Consider the following 12,140-nt stretch of genomic DNA (forward strand, 5'->3'; position numbering starts at 1 on the left):
TGTCAGCCAGGTACAGGAGGTGCCTTTTGCACATCAGCTCCAAAAGTTTGAGTGCCAGGAAGGAGCATCGCCTTCCTGCATTCAAATATCTCCATTTCTCTGCCTCTCTTTGGGCAGCCTTTGCTCTTTTATTCGTAGCTTAGCCCCAAAGTTACTGTATACCTGTTCGTGCTGCAGCCCGGCCGGGCGAGGATGTGTTTCCCCAAACAGAAAGTTTGCTGTTTTGTCTGCTTGCTCGCTTTCATTTCTTTCTTTTATTTCGCGGAGCTGGGTGAAGTAGCACCTTAGTTTCTGGGATCCTAAAGCAAGAAGTGAAAGTAGTGACTGGAACTTAAAAGTCGTTTACCAAAAAGCATTGAAAAAATAATAAAATAATAAATAAATAGAAATAAAATGCGAGGCACTCCTCTGGGAAGGAAAGTGTTGTAGAGATGTGAGGGTTTCAAATCATGGACAACTTTTGGGGACAGGCTGAGGAGCAGGAGAGGCAGTGAAATGCATTTAAAACAATTCAACCCTGCTCGTTTTGCATGTAAACGCCAATTGCCGAGGCAGGCTCGGAGCCCGCTCGGTCCCTGTCCTCGCACTGCTGCAGCTTTGCACGGGGATGCCAGCATTGCCCCTCCAGCAGCGGGGTTAGTAGCAAATATTAAAGTTTGGAGCACATTTCTCAGCCTCATCCATCCACAGGGTGATTTCTCTCCTTGCCCAAGAGGAATCTTTCTCATAGAGCGTGAGGAACCACGCTGACCCCGCACGGGCACTCTATGGAGATCGCCGTCCCTTTACCTGCTCGGGACACGAGGGTTTGGGGACCGCAGAGGGTTGGGAAGAGTTGAGGCAAGGAGGAAGAAGCAGCAGCAACACGCTGCTCAGCTCAGCCCTGCTGGGAAGAGCCAGCAGAGTGAAAAGACACGAGGGAGGGGAAAAAAAAAAAAATTAGAAATAAAAATAATAATAATTAAAGGAAAAAGAAAACACTTGGCTGGAAGAAAAAAAAGAAAAAGCGTTCAGTCAAGGAATTATTAAAAAAAAAAATAATAATGTAAAAGTCCCAGTGTTGGGGAAGACAATAGATGAGAAGGCGAGAGGGGATCCTGCTCAGGAGAGCAAGGGTTAATTGCCCTTGTTTTACAGTTTGCATCTGTTACATCTTTTATAGCCCCTGTTTAAACTAATCCTCGAGTCAAAGCATCTTTAAAGCTACAGCATCTTCTGCGGGGCGGACCGAGCCTCGGCAGCGGGATGGCAGAACCAAATGCCGCTGTGACAGATAGGGCTCAGCACGCAACTCTGGGTCCCAAAGTTTACAAGTTAAAAAAAAAAAAAAAAAGAAAGAAGGAAAGAAAGAAAGAAAAAGAAAAGAAAAGAAAGAAAACAACACCGCGAGCTGAAAACTCTGACAGCGGTGGTTTTGATTTCTGTTTCTTTTCTGAGGGTGGGTGGGTGGAGGGGGGGGGGGGGGGAGAGAGAGAAAAAAAATGTCACTCTGAAGCTTTGTTTAAGCGAGGGGCAGGGGAAACCCTGAATATTGTCAAAGTGACTAAAAAGGTGACAGAGGTTTATAATTACACTGCTAGGGGGAGGGGAGCTCGGCGCTGCGCTCTGCCCCAGAAGGACGGGGAGAGCCATGTTTCCCTCGCTCCTATCACTTCGCCGGAGTGCACTTGGAGAGAAAAAAATAACAGGAGCGGCGGCAGGAGGGGAGAGGGATAGCGAGCAAGTTCTAATGTCACATTAAAGTACTTTTCGGAGGAAGCGGTCCGCCTAGCATTGAGTCAAGCAGCCTACTGTAAAAGCCGCGCATTCCCTCATACGGTCATGAGTTATGACTCACTGGAGATGTAATTCTTGTCTCCCTCCGATCTGCCTTGCTGGTGCAACACACGCACACGCATCCCCGCGCGCACCCCCCCGGCAGCGCACACACACACACACACACGCACACACGCACACACAAACACGCGCACGGAGCGCGCAGCGCGCACCGCGATCCCTAAAGCGGGCGCGGAGCGGAGCCGCCCGGCTGGGAGAGAGGGGGGGAACGCGCAGCTCCGTGTCCCACCTCCCCCAGCACGGCAAAGCGTCGCCGTGTGCGTGGATGGGTTCTTTTTCGGGTGCAAATTCGGGTCCCCGTTGGCGCCCTGCGTTTAAATGGGATATACCAATGCCCACATTGTCGCTGTGTTTGGTTGTTACATAGAGTCTGCGTGCTGCTGAATCAGGGAGTCGAGTCCATGCGAACTGCCATCTGATCCACTCTTATCAATGAAGCAGCAGATCATGGCGGATGGCCCCAGGTGTAAGAGGCGAAAACAAGCCAACCCCCGGAGGAAAAACGGTAAGCGGCCCCCCCCGAGCAAACTTTTTTTTTCCCGGCCGGCGGCGGGGGGAGGCCGGCGCTCGGCGCGCTGCTGCGGCTCCGGCCCCGCGCGGAGCGTCCCGCGGAAGCTGCGCGGCCCGCGGAGAGGCTGCGGGGCCGGAGGCTGAGGGGGGAGAGCGGGGAGAGGGGTGGCGGGAGCGCGGAACGGAGCGGAGCTGCCCGCGGCGCCGCTCCCCAAACTTTGTCGAGCGGGTGCGGAACGCGGCGGAGGAGCGCGGCCGGGAGGAGGAGGCCCGCGGGGCCGGGAGCGGTCGGGGCCGTGCGACGGAGGGTGCGGAGCGGGGGGCGGGGGGGCGGCCGGGCAGCTGCCGGCCATGGGAAAAAGCGGCAGCGTGAGAATCCCGAGGCACCGAGTTAGCGCCTCTCTGCTTCTTTTTTTTTTCTTTCTTTCTTTTTTCTTTTTTTTTTTTTTTCTTTCTTTTTTTTTTCTTTTTAAATTATTGTTAGAGACTCGAAAATGAAACTTCCTCCACCCTAATAATTAATAGCCCCCTCGAGCTGAGTGCCCGGGGTTACCCTCTCCCCGCACTCCGCGGCCGCGCAGGGCCGGGCTCAGCGGGACGCGCTGCCCCGTTCGGCTTCCCTTTCGGGTCTCCCTCGGCCCGAACCCCCCGACTTCTTCCTATTCCCCCCCCATCCCGGCCGCACCCCCCGGCCCCTCTCCCACCAACTTTCCTCCTTCAGAGGAGGCACTGCTGAACCTGAACCCGTTCGCTCCGATCTCAGCGACTTCGCCCCGAGTGCGGAGGTGGGGGCGGGAGGGGGGGGTCGGACGGAGGGGGGGTGGGGGGGGGGGGCAACAACAACAACAACAACAACCCCAAAACAAAGACAAGAGAATGTTGATTAGAAACAAATGATCCTTCCTCCCCCTTCCCCTCGCCTTCCCTTCCCTCTCTCGAGGTTGCGAGTGTGTGTGCGTGTGTGTGTGTGTGTGTCTTTTTCTTGTTGTGGTGGAGGCGTCGAGCCATATGGGGGAGTGATAGAGGAATTTTAGTCAGAAACTGTTCGCTGTGTTACACTGGCTTTTCCCTTTGTGTTGTCTTTGATCTATTTGCTTGGCTTAGTATTACAAAAAAAAAAAAAAAAAAAAAAAAAAGAGAGAAGCCAACTAAAATAATATATTCCGAGCGGCTTCCCAAGGATCCGCTCCCTGTTATCTTTTTTTAAAGTCTCCCCCCTCCGCCGCCACCCTTTCCTCTCGTGTCTGTCATTATTTAAGGTGGTCCTCGCAGAGGAGACCTCCCCTTCCCCTCATCTCTGGGTAATTTAGGAGACATTAAAATTACACGTAATGTTTCCCTCTCCTCTCTTGTGTTTCCTCTGTTCTTTTTATTAAATGTTGGTTATTGATTTTCTGAAATCAATGTCTGTTGTGGGGCTTTTTTCCCCTTACAAGTAGCTAAAGCACGTTGCTGATCAACTGGATAACAAAAGCTTTGTGTCAAGTAGCCTTTTTTCTTATGTTAAACAGTCATTTTTTGGAGAGAAAAAAGAGAGCGAGATTTCAAGCGACGCATCCAGAAGTGCTCTTTCGCACTAAAGAATATTCTAAGTGTTTGATGGGGGGTTTATTCCGCTTCCTTCCCCTCCTCGCTTTTTAACACGAGATTATTACTTTAGCGTGTTAAACCCATCACATGCTCAGAGCAGAGGGATGCGCCCGTGCCTTCCTCGCTTCCCCAACGGGAGCCGAGACGCGAAACAGACGCAGAGAAGCGGACGGCCCCGTTGGGTCCCCACACCCCTCATTGGGGACAACGGCCCGGGACACCACGGCCCGCCTTTCCGTCCGAGATGTTTCTCTCTTCTCCCCAAAGTCGTGAGCCCAAACTTTCCTCGTTCTTTAGAAGGCTGAAAGCTTCCGCCAACTTTAACCCAAGCTCCGGGCACTGCGAGAACTGAGGCTGTTCCTGCAGTGTGCCCGGCCCAGGCAGGGCAATGCTCCCCTCTTTGTCTGTCCCTTCTGTCCTCTTTGTGCTCCGTCCTTCGGTCCTTCCATTTATTTCTGAGTGGGAAATGCCCCAGGTCTGGGAAGCAGGTAGGCGAGACAGGCTGTGTTGGTTTATTCCCATTTTTCCTTTATTTTTCTTCCTCTTTTTTTTTCTTCTTCCTCCCCCCCCCCCCCCCCCCCCCCCCCCCTCCCAACCCCCCCTCCCATTTTCTCTTTCTCGACAAGCACATGCCCAGAGCCTTTCCCGTGGGGAATAGCCCAGGATTTATCTGGCCTGAGTGGATTTTTCTCCTTTCCCGGATTCGTGGAAAAGATGTCACTTCTGAGCTCGTGTCTTTGCTGATAACACTCCAAACGGTGATGCTTATCGAAATCAGCCCGAAATTCCTTAGAAACGAGGCAGAACCCAACTCAAATTAAAAACCCACCAAAAAAAAAAAAAAAATAGAGAGAGAGAGAGAGAGAGAGAGAGAGAGAGAGATGGCCATCGGGGAAGCCGGAGCAGTGGGAGTGCAATCACATAGAAATGATGTGTGTGTGTGTGTGGGGAGGGGGGTGAGGGGGGAGGACACATCAGAATAAGGCAACTAATGGCTCAGCGCGGCGTGCGCCCGGTGCGCGCGTGTGTGCGGGGCTGGGGAAGGGATGCGGAGCGGTGCGGCTGAGCTGCGGCTCGGGGCAGAGGGGGAGCGGCAGAGGTTTTGGGAAGTGGAGTCTTGCGGGAGGAAAGGAACCCAAAGCGGGGCTGGGGTACGCGGAGAGGAGAGCCCAGGAATGCGGCGGGGCTGCGGGAAGTTCGGTCAGATGATTGCCGGCGCCTGACTCACTTCGTAGCACTTTCACTGGGGAGAAGTAGCGGCACGGGACGAGGAGGAGGAGGAAAAGGAGGAGGAGGAGGGGGCACGGGTGGAGATGGAGGAGGAGGAGGAAGGCAGAGAGCCCCTTTCTGCCCCGCACCTCACGGGCGCCCCGTAGAGGTGGGGCTGCGCGGAGCGGTGCGGAGCGGTGCGGAGCGGCCCCCGCCGTCCGCGGGCCCCGGGCGTTGAGCGGCTCCGCTCCCTCCTCCTTAGCGGGGCTGCTTTGTTCCACCCCCCTTCCCCCCCCCCCCTCCCTCCTCCGGCCCCGGCTAAAATAAAATAAAATCAAATCCCGAGGAAAATGGGGGTGGGGGAAAGGAAAAAGTTGGCCCTGATTTCCTCCAAACTTTCAGCAAACAGCTCCCTTTGATTCCATTGCCATCTCGCTTCCAGTTGTAAAGAAAAGAGAGAAAGTTCAATTCTTTCAGGGCGCCTGATCCGAGGGGAAGCGCAGCCCAAACACGATTACACTCGCTCAGAGTCCTCACCAAAAAGACTCCCACCCACCCTTCCTCTCTGCTGGGAAAGGGGGGAAAACCTTCGCTTCCCACTCGAACGAGAGCAGAAAGCAGCTTGTTTGTGGTGGAAAGTGAGGCTCTGCCCTGCATGGGGAAGTTTGAGGGCACCCGATAGGGTTGTGGGGTGAGCAGGGGGTTGTGATGGGTGACATGCAGGTGGCACACGCTGGGGTGGGCATCTGGGAGCACTCCTGTACCCGGGTTCCTCTGCAGCGCTGTGAATCCGTTGCGAGCAGATTGCTACCAGAGCGGCTGCTCGGGTGGGAGAAAAATGTGCAACCTCGAGGAAAGCACCTGGAAATAGGTATTACAAATGGATGAGGTCCATGAGAGCGACTGGGGAGTGAGGGGTGTCGGTTAGGTTCCTCTGTGCGGATCCATGGGAGCGAGCTGTGGCAGGGCTGTGTGCCGTGCCAGGGCTCAGCTGTTTGTTTGATGGTGAATTTGGAGGAAAGCGGTGGATTTGGAGACGAGTGTCTGGTTTTTGCCATTCGCGACCATTCCGTGCTTGCTGAGTTGTGTGCACACGCTTCACCAGGAAACTTTTGGGGGAATTTCTGGTTGCTGCAAGAAAATACGTTTGGTGCCGGGGAAAAGACGGATCTGAAAATTAAGAAAGGGAAGGGGGGAAAAAAAAAAAGAAAAAAAAAGAAAAAAAAAAAAAGAAAGAAGGAAACAATTACAAGTTAATTATTGATAACTATAAAGCCAGCTGCCCAAGGAGGGGAAATATCAGGGAGATGGAGATGAGAGCTCTCAGGACAGGCTGGTAATGTCCCCCAAGAAAAATGTGTGTCCCTTTAGAGTGGGAAGAAGGGTGTTGATCCTTTTACAGCAGCCCCACATTCATTCCAAGAAATAGGAAATTCTTTGCCTCACAACACTTTTTGGCATCTGCATTATCCCAGTGCTTTTAAGGTGCATTTTCTCCTCTGTGAAAGAGAACTCTTTGTCCTTTTTTTTTTCCCCCAAGACCATGGCTTCCCAAGGTAGACACTATTTTGTGCCTGTCACACAGAAAGGGAGTGCAGGTTTGCAGTGCTCACAGACAATTGATTGTCTGCCCTAATGTGTTTCATTTACATGTTTATAACGTCAATAGTGCTGGGGTGTCCACTGTACCATTCATTCCAGCATTCCCACAAGGGTGCAATTGTCTGAATGGCCAAGTCAGACACCTTTTTGATTGCTCTTTAGTTGTCTTTTTAGAGTAAGGAGAAAAAGGAGAGAAATCCGCGCTGCAGAAACACTAGTTGAAAATATCTTAGAATTAAACGTCACCATTAAAGCAGATGTGAGCATTAGACAAGCCATATATTTTAACTAAGGCTCTGGAGGTGTAAACAAATCCAGAGCAGAGGAGATGCTTGCCGCTGCTGAATTTTTCAGCCTTTTTATTGTTTTTTTTTTTTTGTTTTTGCTGTTGAGTGGTTTTCATTTTCCACGAGTGCAGCCACCTCCTAACTCTGTATGCTTAGCTGCAGTTTGTGATTTCTTTCTATATATTCACGTGCCTGTGTTTATGCCAGCAGCGTCAGCAAGCTGCTTGGAAAGCCTATGGAGGGGATATTTAGGCTGTGAGGAGCACGCACTCAAAAATATATATATGTATAAATAAGGGAAGGAAGGAAGGAAGGAAGGTGCAGCTATTCCTTGATCAAGCAAGTTTAATGAAAATAAAAGGACAAAGCCTCTCCTCCTCGAGGCGGTGTAACTTCCATAGCTGTGCACCAACTTCGCGCGCTGCGTCGCCGGCCTCGTGGGCTGCGAGAGCTCTGCAAAGTGTTCCTGGGAGTTCCAAAGTCAATAGGAGATCACCCTGGGAGGTGTGCTGTGTGCTGCTGCGATGTGCCACGCTGCTTTATCGTGGAAGGAGGGAGGTGAGGGATGATTATCGCCCGTGTGTTGTATGGCAGAAGTAAGCCTCGCAGCTTATGGAGAGCTGGTGGATGTAGCCATGCGTGCGCGCACACCTCTGTGTGCGTGGAGAGGGTGCCCGTGTGCATGCACACAGACAGGGCACCTAAATACAACTGTGCACATTCCAGATGAGTGCATTTCCCCCTAAAAATGACTCTGATCCCAAGAGCTGCAATGAATGCATGTGGACCCGTTCCGTGCCCGCTCTGTCAGGGACGGAGCACCAAGTGGCTCCTGCTCGGGAGGCACAGCAAAGGAAAAGTTGGTGTTTTGTTTTCCTCCTCTCCCTATAATTTTTGTTGTAATTTAAAAATAATAATAAGAAGCCTGTTTGTGGAAAGGTTTTTGTTTTTTTTTTTTTCTTTTTTTTTTTCTTTTTTTTCTTTCTTTTTTTGTGCCTAACAGGGAAGACACACACAGTAGATGCACCGTTAGCTGAACCCCTGACACGGCGGTCTTTTGAATGCCTTAGGTATGATTTCACTTTCGCTCACATCAATGCTGACCTGAATGCCTTTCATATCTGATCCGCTGTGTCTCTCCCAGTAAACATCCCCTGAGGGGAGAACAAAGAAAGGAGCTCTTCTTCTTCTTAATCACAATTCAGCCCATTCACCGCCGGCAGGCTACATTTGCATTCTGCAACAGAAAGCCAAGATGAAAAGAAAAAAAAAAGAGAGTGAGAAGAGGGGGGAAAAAGCAGAAGGGTGGAGGCTGAGTAAAATAACTTAGGTGTTTGTAGCTGTTTGTTGGGCTTCCCCTAGTTACAAGCCTTATATAGATCCTGCTCTACCCAGCCTTGGCTCTTCTGACAGGCAGATAGTGTTACAAGATGGCATGCCTGTACTATTCATGGCCACTCGCTCTAACACTTGAGGTAGAAAGTGTCAGAGAGGGATCAAATTCTACTCGGAGAAGTCTGTTATACTTAGGGTCAGGTGTGTGTACTCTCAGCTCTTGACTGCTGCCTATTATTTTGTTTTAATTACTATTATTGTTTACTCACCGTGACCTTGGGGAGCGGGGGGCCAGGCGATCTCGGCCACCCCCGGCGAGCAGCTCGGTGCCGAGAAATCGCCCTTTTCCCTCATTTTTGGGGGGAGCTCCGACGCTTTTCCCCCTTCCCAGTGAGGATGCTGCGGGCTGGGATCCTCGGGCACGGGGAAAAGCAGCGGCTCCGCGGCCGCAGGAGGAGGAGGAGAAGAGGAAGGCGGATCGGTGGAACTTTCTCCAGCCCGTCTCCCTCGTGGCTTCCCCCAGTCACGTCCATGGGCACTTTCCGGTCGCCCCCCCCCCCCCCCCTCCCCAGATTTGTCTGTTTGTTTGTTCTCCTGAAGCTCTTCAGCGCTTTTAAGTAAGACAGTTCTGGGGGGGGGGGGGGAAAAAAAAAGAAGAAAAAAAGAAAAAAAAGAAAAAAAATGGCGAGGTCTTTGGTCGCAGCCACTTTTTCTCACCAAGAGGAGGTTTATTTATAACCGGATCCTGCTTACTGAGAAGTATTTAAGCCCTTTCAGGCAGAGCTGTCAAAATTTCCTGTGTTGTTTGCCTCTATTTGCAATATGCACAAAGTAATACGCAGTGCTGGTTTTGGAAGAACCGGAGCGGCGTGGAGATCTCAAGTGACAACTTTGCAGCTCCGCTATCTCCTGCCGACCAAATTGACATTTGCATCCAGAAACCACTTTTTAAGACCCTCACAGTTTTGGTTCGATTCTCCCCTTGACCCCCTCCAATAGATTAAATGTGCCTAAAGGCACTTGGGGAGGGCAGGGCTGTGCAATGCAGGCGGTGGGATGTCGCGTTTCCCCGTCGCTCCATGGCAGATCTCACCCATAAGGATTGCACTCCCTGAGATGTTCCCGGTTGAACAGAAGCATGTGACACAGATTCCTGATTTTTTTTTTTTTTCCCCCTTCCTTCTCCAGAAGATTTATAGAATTTACAAAAAGAGATTATCTCTACACCTTCCACCCTCCTAACCACCCCCATGACCCAAGCGATGGAGGATTTAGGCAGATTTACTTCGGTAAACACCTTTGGACACTTGGGGAAAAGTAGGAGTCTGTTTGCAAAAGCAGGCTTTTGTGGAGCGAGGTGCTGGGTAATGCTTTACCAGGCAGCTGTGATATTAACCTACCCGGGAGCCCACCACGTGTTAACCCTTCGTGTGCCACAAGCATAGGGCAGGTGGGGAGAGGAGGTGGCACTGCTGAACTCATCCCACCTCCGTGTAGGTGAGCTTTTGGGGTCAGCTAAAGGGTTGGGAAGAGCTATGAGACACTGCCACAAAGTGACCTTTCATCGCTTAGGAGCTGCACACACACTCACCCTATGTATACCTATGTACATCCATATACCTATGTATCTCTATGTGCCTACGTATATCTCTATGTATCTATAGCTATGTGCCCTCACACCTGTAACATCCACATCAGATTCCAAAAGCTCTGCTAAGGGAGAATCCCTGCAGGATCCCTTCTCCAGCAGCCAGGCAGAGGAGAAGTCCCAAGGGCAAACCCATTGGCCTGTCTCAGGGCTGCTGTGGGGCAGCTCTCTGCAGGGTGCTCTGCCTGGAGAAGGCTGCTCTGCTCTGAGCTGCTTGGAGAAGAAGCTCGGAAGTTGGTTATTTTCACTGAGCATAACTTTCCAGGTGTTTCTTTCTTTCTTTCTCTTTTTCTTTTTTTTTCTTTATGACTATAGAATAAGACTGCTTCATTTAAAGATTTTTGTTGTCGAGGTTTTTTTTGTCGATTTTTTTTTTTTTTTAAGTGTAGGTGTCGATGTTAGAGCAGCCATGAACGTGTGAGAAAGCAAAGGGTATGAGACATGACAGAATTAAAGGTGTTTGCTATGTTGTTACCCGTGTGTCGAGCTGCAAGCTCCCTTTGTCACAGCCTCCCGGTGATCCGACAGCGCATCCGCGCTCCCCCCCGAAGTGATGCAGCAGTTTCAGGCTGGGGGCTCCGTGCTCTGCCTCCCCAAAGCCATCCCAGCACCTCCACCCCATGGCTCCCGCCCTGCACTGGGGCTGCTCTCAGCCACCAGGACAGCAGCCATAGCATTACAGCGTCTGGCATGGAGCAGCGTTTGGCAGGAATGTCATCTGCCAAATCATCCCATAATTACGTTTTATGTTATTTGTATGAATGACCAAGCATGCAGTATTCCTTTTGAAATCAAAGGAAGGCTTAAAACGCGTTTTTGAATACTTTCAGACCACGGTCAGGTCACAGTTTGGGAGCTGAATTAAACTGATCTCATTTGTGATCTAATTGAGGTTGGCAACAACCTTAGCAGTAGCAATAACACACAAATACAAATCAAAGAGCAGAATTCGGCAAATCAGAGCTTTTGCTCGAATTCTGCCCTCGAGTCGCACTCTGGCTGCCAACGGAGTTCAACTTTGTCCCATTCCTGGGCGGCAGCGGCGCGGGCCAGGATGGAAAGTTGAGTCGGGGGTGTGGGAGCAGAAGGGAGCGGGGAACTGAGCCTCATCCCGCAGCAGTGGGGCACGAGTGGGGTGCGGCCAGCGATGGTTCTGGAGCGGCTGTGGGTAAGGCACGGGAGGAGGAGGAGGGAGCGCGTCCGGAGGGACGCGGGGAAAGGAACGAACGGGTCGCTACGAACAGGAGCGATTATTCCAAGCGGAAAGTCGAGGCAGCTTCCTATCTTTACATCTCGCGCTGCGGATTCCAGGAATGCAATTACCAGCCCGGTTGCGAATTGTTGACAAATTTGCCCGGGACTGACGGGAGATGGGATGTTGCAAAGCGGCGGTCGGGCAGCCCCGACGTGACATCGGAGGGGGCACAGCGAGGCGGGCCCGAGGGAACGGCCCCTCCCCGTCTCTCCCCCCCCCTCCGTTCCCCCCCGTTCTCCACCCGCGGAGGGGCTCCGCGTCCGCCCCCGGGGCCGCCCGGGCATCGCGCTGCGGGGCGGTGCGGTGCGGTGAGAGCCGCGGGGTCGGGCGGGGAGCGGCGGGGCCGCCTGTGGCAACGCAGCCCCGGGCGGAGGTGTGAGGCCGCCCCGGGTGGGTGGGGGCGAAGTGCGAAGGGCGGGGGGAGAGCCGGCTCCGCTTCGCTCCGCTCTGCTCGGCTCAGCCCCGACTTTCCCCCCCCACCCCCCGCCTCTCCAAGGTGTCCCCGCTCCCCTCCCCGGACCGCTATTTCCTTCCACTAAACCCCATTTCCTCGACTCTTTTTTTTTTTTTTTTTTTTTTTTTTTTTTTTTTGACGGTAAATGAGTTTCCATCTCCTGCTCCTGCAGATCTCTAAGAAATAGATAAAACATTATATTTCCCTTGTCCCCCCCTGCCCCCCCCTTCTCCCCCCCCCCGGCTCGTATTTTAAAGCAGCGATCCTGACAGCGGTACTATTATTGCACTTTATGTTTTAGTGGATGTTTGCTGTTGCTAGTTACAGCAACACTTATCATAAGACAGCAAGAAAAGAGTAGTCCCTGGTAATTAAAGTAATGAAATATTCATTTACTCTACCTTTTCAGTAGTC

General features: G+C 52.0%; 1 protein-coding gene and 1 long non-coding RNA gene across 2 annotated transcripts in view; one reads left to right on the plus strand and one right to left on the minus strand.

Moving 5' to 3' along the window:
- Window positions 1-2,224: 2,224 nt before the first annotated feature.
- ZEB2 (zinc finger E-box binding homeobox 2) overlaps window positions 2,225-12,140 on the plus strand; it is a 104,939-nt gene continuing 95,023 nt past the window's right edge. The window contains exon 1 of the mRNA XM_052674579.1: window positions 2,225-2,341. Coding sequence (XP_052530539.1) covers window positions 2,269-2,341 — 73 coding nt within the window. The 5' untranslated portion in view covers window positions 2,225-2,268. The remainder of the gene's footprint in view (window positions 2,342-12,140) is intronic.
- On the minus strand, window positions 4,458-8,894 carry LOC128076668 (uncharacterized). Its single transcript, XR_008204577.1, has 3 exons — window positions 8,639-8,894; window positions 8,139-8,271; window positions 4,458-6,315 (listed from the first exon to the last, which is right to left on the minus strand). It is a non-coding gene; the product is annotated as an uncharacterized LOC128076668 (long non-coding RNA).

Source organism: Tympanuchus pallidicinctus, unplaced genomic scaffold (assembly GCF_026119805.1).
Source record: "Tympanuchus pallidicinctus isolate F22 unplaced genomic scaffold, pur_lepc_1.0 scaffold15, whole genome shotgun sequence".
NCBI lineage: Eukaryota > Metazoa > Chordata > Aves > Galliformes > Phasianidae > Tympanuchus > Tympanuchus pallidicinctus.